Here is a 24,822-nt window from a genome sequence, read left to right on the forward strand (position 1 = left end):
GATGGTTACTTGTGTGTTTGCAGTCATCTGATGGCTCATTTAGGACTGGATGGTTAAGATATTCTCACTCACATGTCTGCCATGTGGTGTTAGCTATTGGGTGGGCTCTGTGTCTTAAACAGATGAGACATGTTTCTTCCCATGGTGGCAGGGTTCCAAGAAGAAGAGAGAAGAGACTACAAACCTCTTTGTGGCTTAAACTCGGAAGTAGACAATGTCACTTCCACCACATTCTGTTGGTCAAAATAAGTTACGAGATGAGAGAAGCTACAGAGAGCTCGTGGCCATCACACTCTGGCATGATGTTGGCCTGAACCAAAATGGTGGGTAGAGAGATGTGGACAGATTTTTTTTTTTAAAGGATATTTCAGGGGCAGAATTAAGAAGTCTTGGGGTTTGTTCTGAAACAAGGAAGAGAGGATAAAGTTACAGATGACTCCAAGATCCTTGGCGTGGGTGACTGGTGAGTGCCCAGCATTCAGAGGGAAAAGAGGAAGAACAGGTTTGGGGACAAAGATGATATTTTCAGTATGAGTCACAGCCAGGTGGAGATGGACAGAAAGCAGGTGGATATACAGGTGTAAGGAGAAGTCTGGCTAGTGATACCAGTTTGGGAGTCTCAGGTGCCTTGAGCCTAAAGCATCTTCCATAAGAGCTGCATCCTCGGTGCTGGGAAATCTTGAGGGCAGGGATCAGACAAGTCAAATCTGTAACTGCACTGAGCCTAGCCCAGTGTCTCAGGGCAAAACAATCACTCTCCCCTGGTTGAATGTTGCCAGGTTATTGTAGGCAAAAGAGATTAAGCTAGTAGGGTGAGCCCTCAGCTCTGAACTAAGATCAGTCTTGTGTGGGGGGTAGATCCCAGCTCCTGTCAGAAACAACAGGACACTGACTCAGAAAGTAATGAGTGAGTCATCAACGAGGGAGATCAACAGGAGCTAAAGGAACCCCCATCAGGAATGCTGTGAGGATATTGCCTCTTTGCATGGGAAGACAGACCCAGTAGCCAGCCCTAATATTCTGTGAAGGTAATTTTCTCTTACCAACCCTATTCCTGTTCCCACAGGCACCCAGTTTTCAGAAACTCCACAAGTCTTCACTGAAGGCAGTTTTGGTGGGAGATCAGACAGGCAGCAGGTCCCTTCTAGGTGCAAGAGAAATGTTGGCTCAGATCCCATTCATTCATTCATTCATTCATTCATTTCCTCATTCAACATTCAACAGACCCTTACTCTACACCAAACCCTGTTCACTAGGAATACAGAAATGAGTAGACTTTAGTCTGGAAGCAATGTACCCGCAGCTGCTGTTGGTTTCTGGGACCGTGTTCCCATTGGATGTCATGAAGGTATTGAGGGTTCTCTGCTGTGGTCCTGGGCTGTAACAGTCTGATGAAAGAAAAAAAGAAGGAGAGAAGAAGAGGAGAGAAAGAAAGAAAGAAAAAGGAAGGGAGGGAGGGTGGGAGGAGGAAGGGAGAGACTGGGGCGCCGGGGTGTGGGTGGGTGGTGGTCGGTGTGGACTTGGGGAAGTGTCCAAAAGAGGCATCACGAGGTAGAATCACAGAAAACTCCAAAGAAATATAACATTACTCCATCTGAGCGAATAATTATTTAAAATAGGACATTTATTCAGGATTTCCTCGGCGACTATTACGGTGGTACCGCTTTTCTTGCATTACATAGATTCCCCCGGGGGCACGGTTCTGGGGGCACAACCGTCCCCTTCTCTGGAACCTCACCACCGCATCGATCCCGTCAGAAAACAGAGCTGGGCGCTCTGGGCCCGGCCTCCGGGAGACGTCCCGCGAACGGAACTGGGGTTCGGGGGCGGGGAGAGCGTCCGGAGGCTTTTCGCGGGGACTCCTGCCCTAGCGACGCGCGCCTCGTTGCTAGGGGCGGAGGCGCGGGAGGCTGTGGTGCGTGGTGGCTGCGGACGCCCTCCACTCTGCGCCCCCGCCGGCCTCAGCTCCCGGCCCCGCCAGCCCGCCGGTGGGTATGGAGCACAAGGTGGGGGGTAAGGGGTGCAGCTGGGGGTTGGGGGGCGGGCGGAGGGGTGGGAGCCCTCGCGCACCTGCAGCCGCGCCCCTGGTCAAAGCGCGGAGTTCGATCGAGGGCTGGCCTTGGGTTGGGTGGTGCCACACCTACTCCCCCCCCCCCCCAACCCTCGTCCCAGCCCGGTCTTGGGTGAACTGCGCCGCACCCCGCCTCCCCCGTCCCCCCTCCCACATAGAAAATAAGGTTTGGTAGTCCACATGGATAGGATGGGGGACGACTGTGATCTAAGAGCCTGGAAGGAAAAACTACACAGGCTGTCCCCCAGCTTGGGGCAACCTGGGAAGTTCTGACCTCGTGCTGATTCCCTGGGAGACTCTGAGCCTCAGTTTCCCCATCTGCACCATTAGAGTGTCGAATCAGAACATCTTCCAGTGCTTGCAGTGCGGCTTTGTTTGTATCTGAACTTTGGGTGTGATGCCTTGTGCGCAGAAGGAGAATTGCGGGGAGGGAGGGCGATATGCAATCAGCATGTACGTGAACACTGATTGGACCAGGAGTCTAGGGAAATGAGGTCTGGTACTCTAGCTCTGCCTCGTGTGATCTTTGGCAAGTCACAACCCTCCGAGTCCCACTTTCTTCGCGGAAAATAACAGTTGGGTTTATGTTGGAGTATTTCGAGGAATACTGCACTGGAGAGTTAAAAGAGGATCCCCTGAGTTATGTTTAAGGTGACCGTGGGGTATCTTAAGGTGTATGGAAAGCAAATTCGGGCAGAAATGGGTCTTGGGATTCAGATTTAGGCCAGGTTTCTTCTGGAACCAACAAGGATATTCCAGAGCCATAACTGAGTCTACGGCTTTTTTAAGTCCTCTCCAGCCTTTCCTGACCTGAAATTTGGGACAGCTCAGGTAACTGTTCCCTGAATGATCTGTTGTTGGGCAATTTTGAAGGACCCTTATGTTGTTGGGCCCTTCAAAAGCTTACAGGGCGCCTGGCTGGCTCAGTCAGCAGAGCATGTAACTCCTTGAGCTCAGGGTAGCTTGAGGTCAAGCCCCACGTTGGGCATGGAGCCTACCTTATTTTTATTTTTTAAAGACTTGTTTATTTGTTGTTGAGAGAGAACATGAGTGGGGAGGGGAGGGGTGCAAGGAGCAGAGGGAGAGGGACAAGTAGACTCCATGCTGGGTACCAAGCCAGACCCCTGGGGCCCCACTTGGTCTCAGTCTCACAACCCTGAGATCAGGACTTAAGCTAAAACCAAGAGTCCTATGCTAAATCCTACTAAGCTACTCAGGCATCCCTGGAGCCTACATTAAAAAAAAAAAAAAGCCTTCTTGCCAAACAGACTCTACCTTAATATACCATCCATTCATTCATTCCACAGATATTTGCCTTGCATCCATTGTCCCAGACTATGCTTTAAGCTCAGATACAAAAATGAATAAGACCCTGTCCCTCCTCGAAAGTATATTACATGTTCATAGTATAAACAGTGGAAGATAACTGAGTAGAATTTCACTGCTTAGATTACTCATAAGAAATCACAACTATAGGGGCCCCTGGGTGGCTTCGGCTCAAGTCGTGATCCCAGGGTCCTGGGATGGAGCCCCGCATCAGGTTCCCTGCTCAGCGGGAGGCCTGCTCCTCTCTCTCCCACTCCCCCTGCTTGTGTTCCCTCTCTTGCTGTCTCTCTGTCAAATAATAAATAAAATCTTTTTTAAAAAAAAGAAATAACAACTATATGAACATTATCCCAGTATGTATACTTTGTTGTTGAGATTTTAAATTGCCTTGGTATATAATGTATAACTTAATGGATTCTTTTTTTTTTTAAGATTTTATTAATTTATTTGAGAGAGAGACAGTGAGAGAGAACATGAGCGAGGAGAAGGTCAGAGAGAGAAGCAGACTCCCCATGGAGCTGGGAGCCCGATGCGGGACTCGATCCCAGGACTCCAGGATCATGACCTGAGCCGAAGGCAGTCATCCAACCAACTGAGCCACCCAGGCGTCCCAACTTAATGAATTCTTAGCCTTCGTGTGATCAATCACTCTGGGCAGGAGACATAATTGGCTTCAACTTCATGTCCTTCAGACTCATAAACCCATTTGTAAATATTCTCTGTGTATATTTGTTATGTATGTTTAATATGTGTGTGTTAACCATGGTATTAAGGGGCAAGTTGGCAGAAATTGCTCCTTTCAGTTGCTGTCACTCATGCCAATGGCCAGGTGCAGCTGAGGGCTGTCTGTGCACAAGCTTTTGCAGAGATGCAGTATACCATGCTGATCGAGAGCAAGCTCTTCTTGCCACTTATTTGCAACTTATTTGTAAATTCGGGCAAGTTATGTGACCTCTCTGCACCTCACTTTTCTCATCTGCAAGACAAAGACAATAACAGCATCTAGCTCAGAGGCTTGTGGAATAAATCAAAAGAGTTAATAAATATAAAGAATTTAGAATAATCCTTGTTACATGCTATCTTTAATCCTTCCAGAAGCCAGTGAGAGATATTATTCCATTTTACATAGATGAGTCAGACTCCAAGAGGGTCAGCAATTTGCCGTCTGCAGTGAACTGTTCCCGTGCTGAAGCGCTAAACCAAATGTTACACTGACCCTTTTTTTTTTCTTTTTTAAGATTTTATTTATTTATTTGACAGACAGAGATCACAAGTAGGCAGAGAGGCAGGCAGAGAGAGAGGAAGGGAAGCAGGTGCCCTGCCCAGCAGAGAGCCTGATGGGGGGCTCGTTCCCAGGACCCTGGGATCATGATCTGAGCCGAAGGCAGAGGCTTTAACCCACTGAGCCACCCAGGCGCCCCTACCTGACTCTTCTGTATTGCTCTTCAGTTTTAGAATAAGCTACACTGTCAGTTGGTGATTAGAATTTATTTATTCAAGAAATAGATTTGTTAAAATGCATTAAAACTGTTTCTTCTTTGGAGATGTTTATAAGGGAAACTCTAGACCAGAAGTCAAGAGATGTACCTAGTTAGAATTCTGAACAGATAATGTTTCTGCCCTGGTTCTTCAGATCTTTGAATTAAGGGTTTAATAGTGATGATTTTGAAAAGCTCTTCCATCTCAAATTCTGTGATTCATACTTACTGAAGTACTATTTTAAGCAGGTGAAATTGACTTTTTCGCAGAAAAACAGTAGCAGTCAGCTCTGAAAATTTTTGAACAGAAGCACTATAAGTAAAATAAAAATGTTTAATGATATATTTAAGTATTTAAATATATCCTACTTTGGAGGCGCCTGGCTGGCTCAGTTGGTGGAGCGTGTGACCCTTGATCTTGGCTTTGTAAGTTTGAGTCTCACACTGGGTATAGAGATTACTTAAAATAAAATCTTTAAAAATAATGATAATAGGGTGCCTGGGTGGCTCAGTGGGTTAAGCATTTGCCTTCAGCTGGGGTCATGATCCTAGCATCCTGGGATCAAGCCCCACTTTGCCATTGGGGCTCCCTGTTCATTGGGGAGTCTGTTTCTCCCTCTCCCTCTGCCCCTCCCCCCAGCTCATGCACACAGGCCCTCTCACTCAAATTAAAAAAAAAAAAATCTAAAAAAATAAAGTAGCACATATATATACCTATACTTACACCTATACACACACACACACACACACACACACACACACACACACACATATTTTTTAAGATTTTCTTTTTAAGGGGCACCTGGGTGGCTTAGTCATTAAGCATCTACCTTTGGCTCAGGTCACGATCCCAGGGTCCTGGGATCCAGCCCCGTGTTGGGCTTCCTGCTCGGCAGGAAGCCTGTTTCTTCCTCTCCCATTCCCCCTGCTTATGTCCCCTCTCTCGCTGTATCTCTCTCTGTCAAATAAATAAATAAAATCTTAAAAAATTTTCTTTTTAATAATCTCTACACCAAATGTGGGGCTCAAACTCATAACCCCAATATTAAGAGTCACATGCTCTAATGACCAAGCCAGCCACGTGCCCCCTTACTTTGTATATCATAAAAAAAATAGATAAATCTAGGCACCTCACTGGCTCAGTAGGTAGATTGTGTGACTCTTGATCTTGGGGTCCTAAGTTCAAGCCCCATGTTCGGTGTAGAACTTACTTAAATAAGTGAAAATAAAAATAGATGTATAATTAACATTATGGTATACTTTCCCTAAGTGTTGGAAATATGCCAGTTATATGACCTTGGAATTTTGTAAGATATTTCTTTCTTTGTGAGGGAAAGCTACACTTAACAATCTCTTTCATTTAACAAGGTCTTTATTTACCTTGTGAATCTCCTTTCAGTGCAAACATATGCTCAGAGAAGAGATTAATTTAAGCGTCTTTTCAGTAATTACAGAGATTAGGAAGTTGCTGCCTGAACCATTTTCCAAAGGATAAACATTACAAAGCGTTAAATATGGCAGCTCACCAGAAGATCCTATTGGTTTGGGGGTAAATAATTCTAAAAGTTATCTTTTGCTTAGAGCGTCCTGTGAGTGCTCTTCAGATGGGAAATATGGCTGTCTGGAGATATCAGCTAAGAATCCAATCAGTGTTAAGTAAAGCCAGTCCATTTATAGCATCTGCTGTTTTTGGTGACCTAGATCTATGGATGGCACCTGTCCTTAGTTTGATGGTAATGTTGAAAAATGGGCTATGCTTACAGATAGGCAGCCCAGCAACCTCCATCTGTCTATAAGCAGTACAACATCCCAAGAGTTTTGAAAATTTTCCTGGAATTTTTTCTGGCAGCATATCATATACTTATTATAGAGAATTTTAGAATGTCTGAACTGGAAGGGGCCTTAGATTCACACTACTTAACAATAAATATTTTTGCCATACTGTGCAAGCCACTGGAGGTACAAAGATGAGTATGATATGATAGACTCCTTCCTCTCATGGAATACACAGTCTGCTACAAAGTATTTAGTCTGGTGTCATTTACAGATGGGGAAGCTGAGGTGTAGAGCAGGGAATGGAGGAACCCGAGGACACACAGTGGGAGGAGGGAGAGTTGGGGCTGGAGCCCAGGGCTCTTGGTGCCCCCGACACACCGTTCTTGTCACTGCACTGTGCTTCTGTACGGCTACCTGTCTTGTCCGGAGGTCGGTTCTGGCAGCTTTTCAAAATGTATGCTGAAATTCTTCTGGAAAACTGTCTTTTCATGGTATCACTGAGAATATTTGGGAGTTTTCCCTGCTGTTGTTCCTGTAGACCATTCTGGTCATTCCTGTAGAGCCGGGCTGGCTCTTTCCTGGGGTGCCTGGGTGGCTCAGACAGTTAAGCATTCGACTCTTGATTTCAGCTCAGTCATGATACCAGGGTTGTGAGATTGAGCCCCGTGTCTGGCTCTGTGCTGAATTTGGAGCCTGCTAAGGACTCTCTCTCTCTCTCTGGGAGTTTGGGTGGTTCGGTTGGTTAAGTGTCTGCCTTCAGCTTAGGTCATGATCTCAGGGTCCTGGCATCAAGCCCCGCCTCCACCTCCTATCTGCAGGGAGTCAGTTTCTCCCTCTTCCTCCTCCCCACCATCCTCCCACCCCCCATGCTCTCTCTCGCATTCTCTCTCTCTCAAATAAATAAAATATTTTTTGAAAAAGATTCTTTCTCTCCCTCTACCCCTTATACCTCCCAAAATAATAATTTTATTTTTTAAGATTTATTTGAGAATACACACACACACACACACACACACACACACACGAGATAGAGAGAGAGAGAGAGAGAGAGCGCATGCGTGCACCAGTTGGGGGTGCAGGGAGGAGAGGCAGAGGGAGAGGCAGACTTCTTGAAAGGGTCTCAGGAATCCACACTGGTTTAGTACTGTTCTAGATCATTACCTGTATCAGCTCTCACGCCTCTCTCTCTCTCTCTTTTTTTTTTTTTTTTTAGAGTAGACTCTATACCCAACATAGGGCTTGAACTCATGACCCTGAGATCAAGAATAGCATAATCTATGGACTGAGCCAACCAGGTGCCCCTTTAGCTCATTGTTACTACAGAAAAACCCCATGACCTGGCACACTGATTTAGAAAAGTGTCACATGAAATTATTTAAAAAAAAAAAAAAAACCAGCAAGCTAGGAATAGCTAAGCCTCTTCCTTTCCAAGAAGCTATACTGGTAAAAATTATTTCTTAGTTTCAAATACATATTCCTAGTATTTGTTGTGGTAGAATACATAACATAAAACTTACTCTTATTTAGTACATAGACAATGTCCACTGTCTAGTTCCAGAACATTTTTGTTGTCCAAAAAGGAAATTCTCTACTTATTAAAGTAGCCACTCCACACAGGCACCCCAAGAAACCTCTCTGTAGTTTTCAAATTAGTTTTGTTTTTGCTTTTGCTGATCTGCTAATGCTTTATGGGAGGGTACAGTCCCAGGGCCATGGGAAGAGTCAAAGAAAAGAGGAAAAGCAAATGAGTACAATGGATTAGTCTTTAAAAAAAGGCTTGTAGGGCCTGGGTGCTCAGTCAGTTGAGCATCTGGTCGGGATCCCAGGGTCCTGGGATGGAGCCCTGCCTGAGCAGGGAGCCTGCTTCTCCCTCTCCCTCCGCCACTCCCCCTGCTTGTGCTCTCTCGCTCTTTGTCAAATAAATAAATAAAATAGGCTTTATTTTTAGGTCACCAGACTCCCATTGTCATGCCTAACGACATTAACAGTATGTATTCTTTTCACTAAGCAGACAACTTCCAGCAACCACAGGGGATGCCACTGCTCAGCTGCATCTGAAACGAGCTCCTTCTCACAAGGTTTTGTGTAGGTTCTGTGCAGCGATGGGGAAACTGCAAAGCAAACTCAAACACAGCACTTACAAATACAGGTACGGCCATCTGACTCTGGGATCCCAAGTTTTATCATGTCACATTAAAACTCTCTACTAAAGAAAGAGAAGGCCCAGAGCGATTCCTGATGACCTTCCTTGAACAGTTCGGTCTGTTTTCTTTTGGGTGAGAAGCAGCTGATTAGCTAGTGTCCTCAGCCCCACAGAGAGAGGCCTGGCATCTTTGGGATGCCTGGCCTGGTATCTTTGGGAATAAGCTCCAGGTGAGCAAAGACTCCTGGCTTCTTGGCTTCAGGATTCTCCTTTATTGGATTCTAGTCCTTCGGCTGTTCTGAGCGTGCTCGGCATTGATAATCCATTTCTGGCAATGGCCGTGGGTCTCCCTTCTGTACTCCTTGCCCAGATTCTCCTCCGCCTGGCCTCTCCCATAGCCTGCCCCGTCTTCCCCGTACCCCACTGCACTCCGTACCCCGGGGCCTCTCATTTGCCATCCTCTCTTCAGCAGGCCTGACGAGATTATAGAGGAGAGAATTCAAACTAAAGCTTGTCTGGAGTATGGCCCAGCCCACACGGATAGTGTCTCTGTCGTTGCTGCTCTGAACTCAGACCTGTGTGTCTCTGGAGGAAAAGATAAGGTGGGGTTTGCTGTGCTTCCCACGGAACCAGCTGACTGTGGAGAAGGGAAGATGTTGGGGAAGGAAATGCTGGTTCTGCATTTCTGGCAACAAGGTTGAGTAGTGTAAAACCATAGGCTTTAGACTAAGGAAGACTGGCTCTAAGTCCCTGCTCTGCCTCTTCCTGTTCCTCTGGGCAAGTCATTTACTGCTCGTGAGCCTCAGTCTCCACATCCATGGAATGGGGATGAGAATGCCAGCCTCCCAGGGAAGCTGTGAGGCTTCGGTGGTAAGATCTTCAGTGATGTGCCAGACCGCCCACATGCTTCTTATAATTGACTAGTATTATTCTGACCAAGCCATTTTCATACCCACACACAGACACAGGAGCTAGTTGTTAACAAAAGGAGACTTCTTCCTTGGGGTGTCTTGGTGGCTCAGTCGGTGAAGCACTTGCTTAACTCTAGGATTGCTTAACCCTCACCAACCCTTGATTTCAGCTCAGTTTGTGATCTTAGGGTGGTAAGATCGAGCCCCGCATCAGGCTTCACGCTTAGTGGAGAGCTGGAGCCTGCTTGAGATTCTCTCCCCCTCTCCTTTTGCCCCCACCCTTGATTGTGTGCTCTTTCTCTCCCCCTCTCAAATAAATAAAATAAATTAATAAATAAATAGATTTTTAAAAAGGAGACTTCTAGTCTTTTTTATGCTGCTCTTTTGCCAAAATTTCAACAGTGGTGAACATTATGATTTCTCTTTTGTGTTTCTGTCCTTCTCCCAGTACCAGCTGCATCTGATTGCTTTCCCCCCCATATTTGCATCAAGTACAGGACCCGCAGCTAGGACACTGGAAGCAGAAATGTTAATTCTTTTAATTCTTCTCATTTTCATACTGTATTTCGTGGATTTTTTTTTTTCAGATTTATTTTACTTATTTTAGAGAGAGAGCAGGGGTTGGGGGGAGGAGGAGAGGCAGAGGGAGAATCAGACTCCCTGCTGAGCTCGGGGCCCGCCGTGGGGCCCAGTCCCATGAGCCATGAGATCACGACCTGAGCCAAAACCAAGAGTCGGACGCCTCACTGACTGTGCCACACAGGCACCTGACAATTTTTTTTTTTAAGATGACAAATTTTTTTAAATACACAAAAAAAGAAGAACAATACAATTAGGAGGGAAAACGCTAATCCCATGTAGACAACCAGAACCTTCAGGCTGAGTCTGTTCCCCTTGGGGAGTGTCCTCCTGAACCCATCAATGAGGCTCAGAGCAGTGGCCCATTGCCTTGGAGAGAGACAGAGCACTAGTCAGGAGGGAAGAAAAGAAAGTCAGGGTAGGGGACAGGATAAGGGTTATAAAATAAAGCCCTAATGCAAGACCCTTGACAGAGAGAGAGAGACATTAGGTAGATAATGAAGTAAAGGCTTGTTTTAGTTAAATAAAAAGTCACTTAAAATATTACAGATATTCTAATGACTCTAATGACTCTCCACAGACAGTGGTGGCCTATAACTGGAAGAGCGGGGATGTGGTGAAAAGGTTCAGAGGACATGAACGAGAGGTCACGAAGGTAATTCTCAAATGATCATTATTGTGGAGGGAAGTTAGAGTGATTGGATATTCAGTCTTAAGAAAATGCAACGGCTTCATCTGATGTGGTAAAGGAAAAGCAGAGTGAACCATTCCCTTAGCTATTGCTAGAGACATATTAGACATGATTTTTATTTTGTCACTGAGCCCTTAATAGCTCAGGTGGTAAATAAAGAATTCTCCCTGCCTATCCTGACTCAACGGGGACAGGTGCTGAAGGCAGCCTGTGTGTTTACTGTAGCTAGAAAATAAGAAATGATAACATTTATTCATTTATATAATAAATATTCATTTATGATAACATTTATTCACTAATTTATTATATATAATAATGATATATGATGTATATAATAATATATATTAATTCATTTATAAATAAATAAATTGAAAAAAATCCCTATATTCAGGAACCTTCTAGTCTAGTTGGGGAATTTTTTAAAAAGCCAACAACAGTTAAATAATTAATTTGTTAAAAAAGCATTACGGGGCAGAGTAAGTTTCCAGCCAAGATGATAGCGAATGCTGGTCTCTACAACTCCTCTCCCTGAAATCCACCTCAAGAACTGACTCCGTCGCCTGCACAGCTCCCAGCGCAGGGCAAGGTACTGATGCCCACATGCAGTGCATTCCCACCCCAACAGGGCCGGGGGAGAGCCTCAGGCTCTGACACCCGCAGCCCCGGGCCTGTTGCCCATTTCCAAGTCCAATCAAACAAGCACACCCGGGCTTTTTTCTCTCTTGAGCAGATATCCTGTATTCACGGATCCAGCCTGTTCTTTAGCGCCTCTCGAGACAGGACAGCCAGGATGTGGGACCTGCGTGGCCCCGCCCAGCCAAGGCAACAGTTCTCTGGCCATGCCATGGTGGTCAGTGGATTGGCTGTGAGTCCAGGTAAAGTCAAAGAGAGCTCTACCCAACACTGTTGTATTTTCTTTCTTTCTTTCTTTTCTTTTTTTAAAATTTATTTATTTATCAGAGAGAGAGAATACAAGCAGGGGGAGTGGCAGGCAGAGGGAGAAGCAGGCTCCCCACTGAGCAAGGACTTGGATATGGGACTCAATCCCAGGATCCTGGGATCATGACCTGAGCCGAAGGCAGATGCCTAACTGAGCCACCAGGCACCTCTTTTATTTATTTTTTTTTAATTAAGATTGATTATTTTTTGAAATTTATTTTTAAAAAGATTTTATTTATTTATTTGACAGAGATCACAAGTAGGCAGAGAGGCAGTCAGAGAATGGGGGAGCAGGCCCTCTGCTAAGCAGAGAGCCGGATGCGGGGCTCGATCCCAGGACTCTGGGATCATGACCTGAGCTTAAGGCAGAGGCTTTAACCCACTGAGCCACCCAGGTGCCCCAAGGTTGATTATTTTTAGAGAGAGAGTGTGTGAGCGGATGTGGAGGGGAGAGCAATGGGAGAGGGAGAAGAGAAGCAGACTCCCCACTGAGCATGGAGCCCAACTCAGGGCTCCATCTCACCACCCTGAGCTCATGACCTGAGTCAAAACCAAGGGTCAGACACTCAACCAACTGAGCCACCCAGGCGCCCTCTCGTTGTACTTTCTGAAAAGCCCCATACCAGGCCCATCTCATGGACCATCTTTCTCTTGTACCCCCAGACTCGTCACAGCTGTGCACTGGCTCCCGGGACAACACCCTGCTCCTATGGGACGTTGGGACTGGACAGTGTATGGAGAGAGCTTCCATCTCCAGGAACCTGGTAGGAACTCAAAGTTGGTAGAGAGTGGGACAGCAGAGGGGAGCACGTGGTGAGGCAAAGAGCCTGTGAGAGAGATCAGGAGATACATGGGGCAGTAGAGGCTTGACGCCTCATTACTACTCACCCTGAACTCTGTCAGACTCTGGCCTCTCAGGGTTATCAGGCTGGGTGATCTCTTTAAAGTTTTCTGCTTCAGGGACGCCTGGATGGCTCAAGTGGTTAAGCATCTGCCTTCTGCTCAGGTCATGATCCCAAGGTCCTGGGATTGAGTCCCACATCCAACTTTTTGCTCAGTGGGAGGTCTTCTTCTCCCGCTGCGTGCTGCTCCCTTGCTTGTCCTCAGTCTCTCTCTCTCTGACAAATAAATAAATAAAATCATAAAAAAAAAAAATAAATAAAGTCTTCTCCTCCAGAGAATACCTCTTCTAGTTCATACTGGAATTTTAAGTGGTGTGTTCATTTATTCCTTCAAAATGTGTTTTTCCATATCTGCTGTGCTAGGAGCAGGGTTAGTGGCCTAAGACACCACCTTGTCCTCCAGGATCTCATAGCTGATGTGCAGAGAAACAAGCAGGACCCTTTGCTTTATGTATAATTTGCTGTGTATATGAAGACCAATGTTTTCTGGGAGTAGGCTGGTAGATAAACTCCACAGCCTTTGAGGTCAGTCATACCTGGGTTCAAATTATGGATTTATCACTTTAAAAAATATATATTTGATTTATTTATTTGACAGAGAGAGACACAGTGAGAGAGGGAACATAGCAGGGGGAGTGGGAAAGGGAGACGCAGGCTTCCTGCAGAGCAGGGAGCCTGATGCAGGGCTCAATTCCAGGACCCTAGGATCATGACCTGAGCCGAAGGCAGACCCTTAACAACAGAGCCAGCCAGGCGCCCCCATTACTTTTTTTTTTAAATAATCTCTACACCCAACATGGGGCTTGAACTCACAATCCTGAGATCAATAGTCACATGCTCTATCAACTGAACCAGCCAGGCGCCCCAAGAGCCATCACATTTTAGCTGAGTTACTCTGAGAAAGTCACTTAGAGTGTCAGTGTCTTCATTTATAAAATGGAGAGAATCCCATGATTTGACATGATAGGTGTTCCTTTAGTGGTCATTAACTATCACTTGTGGTCATCTTTTCCAGTTTTGAACACAACTGTCCCTGGCAGGGTATGGTATGCTCACTCTATACCCTCCATATTTGTGGAGGTTGCTAGAAGAAAATTGTGTCTCCTTGGGTTATTTTGAAAACTGTTTCATGTCTGTCCAGCAGGGGGTCATAGGGATGAAAAGAAAGAATGCATCCTGAACCTTGTGAGGCCTTAGACTAGGGTTTCAGTGGTCCCACCATAGAACGGGGTGGGGGGGGGGCTGCTTTCTGTGGCTGCCAGTCACTAGCAGTTCTCCACCACGAGTGGGGGTGCCCGCATGCATTCTGGTACACACCACTGGCCCGGCCACTACCATTGCTGCTGCTGATTCAGGGGCGTCCAGTAGAGCATGAGTGGGGGGCATCTGCAACACACAACCTGGGGTGCCTGGGTGGCTCAGTGGGTTAAAGCCTCTGCCTTCGGCTCAGGTCATGATCTCAGGGTCCTGGGATCAAGCTCCGCATCGGGCTCTCTGCCCAGAAGGGAGCCTGCTTCCCCACCCCCCACCGCCTGCCTCTCTACCTACTTGTGATCTCTGCCTGTCAAATAAATAAAATCTTAAAAAAACAAAAACAAAAACGAAAACACAGCCTCCTTCCAAGTCGAGTGTACGAGTCAGCGTCCTTGAGAAGTGGAGAGACTCTATTTAGCACGGTTTACAGGAGTTGCCATAGAAGAGCGACTTGGTATGGAGAAGTTTTGAAAATTTTGCTTTTTCCAGGTCACTCACCTGTGCTGGGTCCCCCAAGAACCATATGTACTACAGACTTCTGAAGATAAAACCATCAGGTGGGCTTACTGAGCAGCCATGAAGGTGTTTCTGGTGAAGGTTTGTGATTCCCAAGCTTTTATGACTCCCTTTCTCCTCTGCTTTTCCACACTGCTGTGCCTTCCCAGGGCCTTCTGCCCCTTTGCCCCTTGCTGGGGCTGGGGTCTCTGGCGTGGATCCCTGGACTGTCTGGGTAGAGGCTGAATGGCAGGAAGTAAGGCCAGGAAACCATCCCCTGTCCTGGATGGGTCTGAAGCAGCTGACTCTGACCCCACCCTTACCCCCCCTGCCCCCCCCCCCCGCCCCCAGTGTGAACACATTCAATCTGAGCTCAGTCCCCGTCATTGGCTTGCCCCCGCTTTGAGCTGCCTGCCTGGCTCCATTTTCCTCCCCTGCTGGGGGCCGGATGTTCTCAAGCACCCAGCCCTCAGGGGAAGCCTTGTCTGGGCCAGTGGGGTCGGATCCCCGTCAGGAGAGTCAAATGAGGTGACTTGTTGAGTGGAAAGCACAACGAGAAACTCTGGATCTCAGAAGAGATTCGTTCTACTCAGAAAACAGGAAGAATGAGGTAAAGAGGTGAAAAATGAGACGAGAAGCTGAATAAGACACTCCCTGTGGACCCCGCGGCCCAGTAGGCCAAGGCCTGCAAGTCTTTTGTATCTGATTCTGGAATGGTGATGGCTCCTCTGGATCCTAATAACTATCTTTTAAAGCAATTAAGTCACAGGCACAGAAATATCCTCTTGTCCCTTGAAAGCAGTATCCTAAAGGGCCAAATTAACAAATTAACTTGTACGGTTAAGACGCTTGGTCTAGATTCCTATTAAGTGGGTCTCAAAATAGAAAGAACTCAGATGTCATTCAGTTTGGTTATTTCCTGGCAGCTTTGGTGTCTCCGAGGTCGATCTGGTTCATACTCCTGTTTTTAGGTGAACCATGACATTCCATCTGACTGGCCAGAGCCGCGGAGGCCGCGGAGGCCGCGGTTTACGTTAGTGGGTCTGTCCAATACATTTACCACAGGCTCATTGCTTCGTTTCTTGCAGGTTATGGGATAGCCGGGGGCTGCAGGTAGCTCACGTATTTCCCGCAAAGCAGCATATTCAGACCTACTGCGAGGTCAGTGAGGATGGACACAAGTGTGTCTCCTGCAGCAACGGCTTTGGAGGGGAAGGCTGCGAAGCCACGGTGAGTGAGTGTCGGGGTCTGGGGGCCTGGTTGCTGATGAGCAAAGTGCTTCCTCTGACCTCCGGCCAAATCCAGGCCAGCTCTGCTAATGGCTCAGGCCTATTCCGAGTGCATACTGTAAGTGAGCCTTTGCACTCCGGATGCATCTCTCAAGAAACCTCCATTAGCTTTGGGCTCTCTGAATTGAGAGTAGACAGAGGCATGGGATGAGAGTTAAGATAGGAAGGTGCTAAACACAGAACCAGCTTGCTAATGTCCCTAGTTCAGGCAGAGCTTACAGAGGGGAGGGACTATTTGAAGAGCCGAATGTCTTCCCATTGTACTTGGGGTCAAGGTACAGGAGTCTCAAGCTCTTCAGGGAGTCTTAGGCACCAGTGTTGGTCGACGGCCCATCCCAACCCTTACCTATATACATTTCCTTGCACCTAATTTTGGATTACATTGCAGTGTATCTCCAAAGTACCTCGGATTCCTCAATGTAGAATATAGGCTAAGAGGAGCATCTGGTCCAAATATAACAATTAGAGCTCCTGTTGTACCAAACAGTCCATGCTAGGCACTGGCCTGAGCACATTACATGCACTGTCTCATCTAATCCTTACAACAACCTCGTGAATTAGGTTCTATTATAATTCCCATTTTACAGATAAGCAAACAGAGGCATGGCAAGTTGAAGTCTCTTGCACAAGACCACACCTCTAGGAAGTGGTGCACTGAGGCACTGAATCCCCAGGCTATTGATGTAACACCTCTTCCCCAAGCTAAGCATTTCCAGCCCCTACAACTGATGCGGTGTTCTGTGGTTTCATTATTTTTCGATAACAGTTCAGATCACTCTCCTCTCTGGATGTTGTTCTCCTGAATTAACATGGTGCCTTCATTATATTTTGGACACAATTTGGTTTGCTCTCCTCCCTGAACCTTGTTCTCTAGCTGTGATCTGATTGTGTCAACAAGAGTGTAAATTGGCAGCATTGTTACCTCCTTTGTTGGAGGGTCTCATCTTCATATACCAAGGTTCAGCGTGGAGGCAGTCAGTCAGAAGGTCTGCGCCTCTGTGTGCTTATGAGAAGGTGCTCCTAACTATGGGGTCTGCACAGAACCCACAGGCCAAGAGGCCGAGCTGTGCTAGAAAGTAGGCACCCCCGGGGCGCCTGGCCGGCTCAGTCAGAAGAGCATGAGACTCTTGATCTTGGGATGGTGAATTTGAGCCCCACATGGGGTGTAGAGATTACTTAAATAAAAAACTAAAAAAAAAAAAAAAAAAAAAAGTAGGCGATGCCATACTGTCCCATCATGCTGTAGGACTTAGAGCTTTCACTTCCCTGGCCCTGACATTAATGAGGAAGGCAGCAACCCTCCCTGCACACACTTACCCAGGGTTGTTTGAGATCGTTGATGTTTAAAATAACTACCAGATGGATGGGTGATTTGGTGTGTGGATGGGATGGATGAAGACGAGGGGTAGCTCCATGAGGAGGTAAGTGGGGGACACAGGTGGATCATGAGAAGGTGGCGGGTGGAAATCAGTGAGGGCAGCATGTGTGAAGCTGGGGAAATACGTGTGTATGAGCTAACCTATGTCATTCCTCTACAGCTGTGGGACTTAAGGCAGACACGAAACAGAATATGTGAATATAAGGGGCATTTCCAGACTGTTGCATCCTGTGTCTTTCTACCAAGAGCGCTGGCCTCGATGCCTATAATTGCTACCTCATCCCATGACTGCAAAGTGAAGATTTGGAACCAAGACACTGGAGGTAAGGAGCCTGCTGGTGGTGCTTCTCAAAGACACATGGTGTCCTAAAAGCATCCTTGAAACTCTCTCTTTCAGTTGCTCAGCAAATACAAAGACAGCCATGTTCTGCCACTCTCCAGGCCCCTAGTGGTTAAGAGATGACACTAAGATACCAGGATTCTGTTGAACCTCCTGCTAGAGGCCCTCACTGCGTGAGCCCCACTACCACATTGTACAGACTCACTCCTGAGAACTCAAATGTATTTGGTTCTTACTGTTCTTGCTACCCAAAGTTCTTCATCAGGTTTTAATGTGTGATGCTCAAAATGCCTGGCAAAGGAGACAAGAATTGTCATTTTCAAATTCATCTTTTTTTAAAGATTTTATTTATTTATTTGACAGAGAGAGATCACAAGTAGGCAGAGAGGCAGGCTGAGAGAGAGAGAGAGGAAGAAGCAGGCTCCCTGCTGAGCAGAGAGCCCGATGCGGGACTCGATTCCAGGACCCTGAGATCATGACCTGAGCCGAAGGCAGCGGCTTAACCCACTGAGCCACCCAGGCGCCCCTCAAATTCATTTTTTAAGGACTAAAAATGAGAGTCTCCGCTCTTGGTGGGGGTGAGGTAGAGTAAGCACTGTCTACCCAGACTGCCCTGTCTTGATGCTACAGGTCAGGTTTGAGATCCCAGTCAGGTCATGAACTCCAAAGTTCCAGAAAAAAAAGATGTTTTAGGGAACACAGCTCCCCCAAGTCCTCAGTGAAGTATGCCAGAGCCCACTGCTACTGGCTGATTGTTAAATATTCAGGAATATCTAATATGGTCATAGTGGGAATATTTTCACCACAAAAGGTGGCAAATGCTATGAGTAAAGGCGGCTGGTTTTTTCTTCCAGAAAGTTGCCTTACCAGCACCCCACTGCCTTCAGACTATTTTGTGCTGAACCCGGGGCTCTGTTGGACATAGGAATAGTGTTAAATTAAAGAATCTCACAACAGGGGTGCCTGGGTGGCTCAGTGGGTTAAAGCCTCTGCTTTCGGCTCAGGTCACGATCCCAGGGTCCTGGGATCGAGCCCCACATCAGACTCTCTGCTCAGCAGGGAGCCTGCTTCCTCCTCTCTCTCTGCCTGCCTCTCTGCCTACTTGTGATCTCTGTCTGTCAAATAAATAAATAAAATCTTTAAAAAAAAAAAAAAAAAAGAATCTCACAACAAATCCCTCCTATAGTTATGTTACGGAAACTCAGCTCCCAGCAGGGAAGGATAGGGTAGCCCACTCAGAGAAAAGATGGGAGATCATGTCTATGGTTCGTGAGCCATACCTCCCTAGGGAGGACAGCCCTGCTGTGCCCGCTGCAGGTGCCCTTTCCAGCTGCCCCGTGGAACAGCTGTGGGAGGTGGGAAGAGCAGCTGCTGTCAGGTTCAATGTTCATAAGCCTGACACCAGGGAGAACAAGGTCTGAAAGTGTTGCCCTGCCCTCCAGCTGCGCACCTGTAGGGTTCTCAGGGGAGACAGGGACGGAGGGAGACCGGGCCAGCTGGAAGCCCCCAGACTCCCCTTCAGGTCCCAATCTCCTTTGTCTTGAAGGGAGCAAGACCCCAGAAGCCAGCAGCTGAAGATCAGCATTGTCTGTTTTCCTCTGCCCTGGCCCCCTGCTCTGTTCTCTGGGCAGGTGGGAACTGAGGGCCGTGTGTTCCCACGTCCTTGCAGGCGAGGTCCCGGCTGTCTGAACAGGCTTTTAAGGGATACACACCTTGTTTGGGCCCCATGCCATTCTCTGGAGTTGAAGCCTTGTGGCTGCTCGGACTTTCACCTCCCCACAGGTGCACAGTCCTCTGGAGCAGGCGATGAGGCTCTTACCTGGGTTGGACACAGAGCACATGCTTTGCTTACACGGGTTTCTCAGAGACCTCATGTCCCATGACCCTGAGCCCTTGGTCTGAGCTGCTGGTTCCCTCTTCCCCCCACAGCCTGCCTGTTCACCTTGTCCCTGGATGGATCAGGACCCTTGACTTCTCTGGCTGTTGGTGACACCATCTCCTTACTGTGTGCAAGTTTCAACAAAGGAATTCACCTGCTCAGAGTGGAGCGCAGCCAAGGGCTGGAGCTGCAGGAAGTGGCAGCCTTCTGAGGCCAGGAGGCACGCACTGGACAATATCAAACGTGGCCCGTCCTTTCTCTGTGTGGCTTTGTGTTTCCCTGTGATCTTGTGGGGAGGGCTATGTAGGATACTCTGCTTCCGTCCACTCAGAAGGTCTATCAGGGTTCGAGGCCAATGGAAGTCCAGGTGCAGCTTAGAAACACGATAGGTCTCTGTCTGAGAGTCCGAACATGGGGTGGAGTGTATCAGACTGACCTGTGTCTCCACAGAAGAAAAAGCTGCTGGGGGAGAGACTGTTTGGGTGGCCTCGCAGTTACCCAGATAGGAGAGGGGAGCGCTGCTCCATAGAGGACATGGGTTGTGGACGTGACATTCCGCGGCAGTCACTGCTCCTCCGCAAGGTGAGGAAGTCTAGGCTTCCACGGGGAGGGGCCGCAAATGCAGGTGGCGCTTCCCAGACCAGTGCATGAAAATTAGACCCCAGGGGGCTTGAAAATGCTGACCACCAAGGGCCTTGCCCTGAAGCCGAGTTGTCTCACCTGTTTTGTGCACAAGGAAGTGGAGAGGTTCTAGAGATTAAGGCTACAAAAACGTCATTCGTACATTTTAGTATTTTTTATGTCATTTTATATAAACTCTCTTAGGGACAGCCAGTATGAGGCCAACGGGAGTCTTTGACAACCGTAGAATGTAGATGGGCACCTGGGGGGCTCGGGCAGTTGAACATCCAACTCTCGATTTCAGCTTGATTGATGATCTTGGGTGATGGGATCGAGCCCCACGTCGGGCTCCATGCTCAGCAGGGAGTCTGCTGGAGATTCTCTAAAATAAATAAATAAGATCTTAAAAAAAAAAAAAAAAAAGAATGTAGAACAGAGGGACAGACTCAACTGTAGGCCAGCTCTTTGGTGAGGAGGGACTCGGTGCTCAGGTCAGCCTGTGCGGCCCCCAGGACATCTGTCCCCGGCATGGTGCTCACATGCCCATTTTCCTTCCAAGAACTTAGAGTCTGCCCCGTCTTCAGGAGATGCCACACATAAAGCAGCGAGTCCTAGCCAAAGACTTCCGCACTTTTGTCTTCTCTGGCCCCTGCCTGTCCCTGATACCAGCAGCTGATAGCCATTGTCCTTGTATCCCTCGTGCCCCTCGTGGGGCTGGCTTCCCTGTGGGAGGATCCAAGTTTGAATCTCCACATTCAGCTGAATGATCTTGGCTGTTACAAAATCTCAGTTTCCATATTAATTAAATTGTACATTCCTCATAGTACTGCCTGATCACCGGGTAAAAGTGTATTTTTTTTTAATATATTTTATTTATTTGACAGAGAGAGATGACAAGTAAACAGAGAGGCAGGCAGAGAGAGAGGGGAAAGCAGGCTCCCCGCTGAGCAGAGAGCCCGAGCCCTGACGAGAGGGCTTGATCGCAGGACCCTGGGGTCATGACCTGAGCCAAAGGCAGAGGCTTATCCCACTAAGCCACCCAGGCGCCCCCTGGGTAAAAGTGTATTGAATGCCAAGCAAGGAAGTGGGTGCTTACAAAGGCTGGTCATAGTTGTTTATTGCTCTCTGTCAGGACTAAACACTCCTCTCACCAAACACATTCCTTCTCACATTCTCCTTAGATCTTACTTGTAAAGCTTTAGTCCTTGTACGGCTTCCCTTTGATTCCTTAGGTGATGGATCTTTGAGCTCTGGAAGGACAGGGGGGTGGCGGGAGAGGAGCTCCTTCCCAGAGAACCTACAGCCGGCTGAATACGCTTATTCTCGCTACAGTCCTCGGCTATCCCAGGAGGGCAAGGAGGAGGCTGAGGCCCAGGGACATTCAGTCCTTTGCCCAAGGTTACACGGGGAGGTGGGAAGGGGGAAGAACTGAGATTTGACAGGCAGGGATACCACTGTACTAATGAGGAAAAGAGAGATTTGAACCAGGGACTGCCCGACTCAAAGCCAGAATACCTTCCTTCCCACTCCTTTGTCTTCGCATGATGTCACAGAGTTCATTTTAGAAATTCATAGATCATGACACTGTTTGTGTATTTTCTAGACCATTATTAACTTTTCGGTTCCAAGGAGATCCTTCTGGCCAGGGACCCAGAAACAGTACACAGATATCTCCGAGAAAATCCTAGCGTATGCTGAACCGTTAGTGCTACAGCTGACCCTTGTAGCAAGGAGGCAGGCGGTAACCAGAAAATCCAAGGGAGTGGGTTGGGAGGGCGTCCCAGAGAAAGGGAACAGAGGGAATGTACATGTGAGAAAATCGAATAAATTAGCAGGGTTCTATTAGCAATTAATTTATTTCCCTAAACTCTACGCATTTGTTTGATGTAAAAATTCCTTTTCTGGACTTTTTTTTTTCTTTTTGAGATTTTATTTACTTGACAGAGACACAACAAGAGAGGGAACACAAGCAGTGGGAGTGGGAGAGGGAGAAGCAGGCTTCCCACAGAGTGGGGAACCTGACAAGGAGCTTGATCCTAGGACCCTGGGATCATGACCTGAGCTGAAGGCAGACCCTTGACGGAGCCACCCAGGTGCTCCTCCTTTTCTGTGCATTTTAAGTGGAAAACAGATTAATAAATGCAAATATTTATATAGGTTTTTTCAGTCTTACATGCCCTAATCAGGTACTCTCAGCACCTAAGTTACCAGCTACTAAAATGCATTAATTTGCTCATTGGACATTCATTGAACACTTCATTTTATTTTATTTTATTTTTTTAAAGATTTTATTTATTTATTTGACAGGCAGAGATCACAAGGAGGCAGAGAGGCAGGCAGAGAGAGAAAGAGGGAAGCAGGCTCCCTGCTGAGCAGAGAACCCGATGTGGGACTCGATCCCAGGACCCTGAGATCATGACCTGAGCCGAAGGCAGAGGCTTAACCCACTGAGCCACCCAGGCGCCCCTGAACACTTCATTTTAAAGGCTGCCCCTGTAAAATCATATAGAGGAACTTTCCAAAGGCAGTTGACCTTTTTTTCCAGGAAAGTATATAATCCCTTGGAATCTGGCCAATTATATATTTAAAACTTAAAGAAATTTATGTATTTACTTATATAAGTTAAATATATTTGCACCTGCCTGGCTCAGTCGGTGGAGCGTATGACTCTTGATCTCGGGGTTAGGAGTTCAAGCCCTACATTGGGTAGAGAGATACTTAAAAATATAAAACATATATACATATATATATTTCAGGAAAATGTTTCATGATTATTAACACCTTTTTTTGGGTGGGTGAAACTGTCTTACAAGAGGATCTTTGATTTTACCAAAAGGTTAAAAATGATCTGGAAAAGATACCATTTTGAATGCCACTTTTTCATACATAATCCAGGCTGTCTATAATTCAAGTCCCAATTTGTATTCAAAATATTTTTTTTTCTTGAAAATAGCTACCAGGTGGGGCACCTGGCTTGCTCAGTCAGAAGAGCATGTGACTTGATTTCAGGGTCCTGAGTTCGAGTCCCACACAGGGTGCAGAGATTACACAAATAAACAAAACTTTAAAAAACAGGGGCATCTGGGTGGCTCAGTTGGTTTAATGTCTGCCTTCAGCTCAGGTCATGATCCCAGGGTCCTGGGATGGAGCCCCATATTCGGCTCCCTGCTCAGCGGGGAGTCTGCTTTTCCTTCTCCCTCTGCCCCTTTCTTGTACTCCTCTCTTGTTCTCTCTCAAATAAATCAATAAAATATTAAAAAAAAAAAAAGCTTTAAGGGTGCCTGGGTGGCTCAGTCATTAAGCATCTGCCTTCGGCTCAGGTCATGGTCCCAGAGTCCTGGGACTGAGTCTCACATCGGGTTCCCTGCTCAGCAGGAAGCCAGCTTCTCCCTCTCTCATTCTGTGTTTGAGCTTGTGTTCCCTCTCTCGCGGTCTCTCTCTCTCTGTCAAATAAATAAATAAAATATTTTAAAAAAAACTTCAAAAAATACAATAGCTACGAGCTATTAAAGTATTGTGATACAGTGGATATCACTGGTATCACAAAAGTATCAGACAAGTTACCATTATCATTATTTTTCTGAACAATGATTTTTAAAGATTTTTTTACTTAAATTCTAGTTAACATACACTGCGATACTGGTTTCAGGAACAGAATTCAGTGATTCATCACTTGATATCTGAGCAATGATTACTAAAGAAACTTCCCCCGGGGTTTTGAGTTCACAGTCACTGAAGAAATACTTCCTGATCTCCCAGTTGACAGTAGCAGAAATTTCCAGTCTGTAACAGCCTTGATTTTGACACGGGAATTACAAGTATAGAACTCAGGTCAGTTGGTGTTTTTAGTCTTTCAACACTGTGAAAAAAGAACTTAGCTATTTCCGGTAGCCTTGTGAAAACAGAATGAGTGAAGAAAAGCTTCATCGTGAAAAGTGCAGCAGACGGCTACCCGTTTCCTGAAGTTGGCCCACTTTGGCCCAGGCTGCCCCGCTAAGCCTCCATTCCCAGCTAGCCAGGCATAACTTTTTGTCAGTGGATTGTGAGTGGAAGTGATGTGTGTAACTTCTCTTTTATTAGCTCCAAAGGAATGTGTTTGTCTGGGATTAGCCCTCTGGGTCCCTTCCCACTAGTTGGAATGCAGACCACCAGTAAGAGCTTCAGCTGTGCAGACAAGGACAAGATGATGGACAAACAAGAGAGGAGCCCTGAAGCTAGACTGTGACCTGAGAGAGAAATGGGGGAGGGGCAGAGGGAGAGGGACAAGCAGACTCCCCACTGAGCAGAGAGCCCCACATGGGGCTCGATCCCAGGACCCCGAGATCACGACCTGAGCCAAAGGCAGACGCTTAACCAACCGAGCCACCCAGGCGCCCCTGAACTTCATTCTTTTAAAGCCACTATATATAATTTTAACTTTTCACTCAACGATCACAATCATAAACAATTTCAGATGCCTTAAGTTTAGAGCTTGCTGATTTTCCACAAGCTGAACACACTCTAGCAACCAGAACCTAGATGAGGAAGTGTAATACATCCCAGAGCGCAGATGGTCTCCCTCATCTTCCTCTCCAGGCTTAGCGGCCAAGGAATCTATAGCAGCATAAATCGGTTTTGCCTGCTTTTCTTCTTTATATACGCGAAGTCATACTGTATTGTGGCAGATGGGAATTAGAGCCACAGATTTCTTCCTTCCCTATACGTGTGGCCTTTTGCAAGGTGATTTCTCATCACTAGGTTGGACCTATTA

General features: G+C 46.9%; 1 protein-coding gene across 6 annotated transcripts; it reads left to right on the forward strand.

Annotated features, from left to right (window-relative positions):
* The first annotated feature begins 1,844 nt into the window (after positions 1–1,844).
* On the forward strand, positions 1,845–20,150 carry WDR31 (WD repeat domain 31). 6 transcript variants are annotated; one of them, XM_032307744.1, is made up of 11 exons: positions 1,845–2,006; positions 7,470–7,472; positions 8,660–8,800; positions 9,264–9,396; positions 10,865–10,939; positions 11,706–11,850; positions 12,578–12,678; positions 14,560–14,627; positions 15,654–15,795; positions 17,393–17,555; positions 19,502–20,150. In XM_032307744.1, exons 3-11 carry the CDS (start codon positions 8,754–8,756, stop codon positions 19,660–19,662), a joined length of 1,035 nt encoding a protein of 344 aa, XP_032163635.1. In that variant the 5' UTR covers positions 1,845–2,006; positions 7,470–7,472; positions 8,660–8,753; the 3' UTR covers positions 19,663–20,150. The 6 variants fall into 6 exon arrangements, with proteins under 6 accessions (XP_032163635.1, XP_032163634.1, XP_032163631.1 ...); XM_032307743.1 differs by lacking the exon at positions 7,470–7,472 and adding an exon at positions 8,504–8,509; XM_032307740.1 differs by having other exon boundaries at positions 1,906–1,988.
* Positions 20,151–24,822: the final 4,672 nt, after the last annotated feature.

This window comes from Mustela erminea, chromosome 12, assembly GCF_009829155.1.
Source record: "Mustela erminea isolate mMusErm1 chromosome 12, mMusErm1.Pri, whole genome shotgun sequence".
NCBI lineage: Eukaryota > Metazoa > Chordata > Mammalia > Carnivora > Mustelidae > Mustela > Mustela erminea.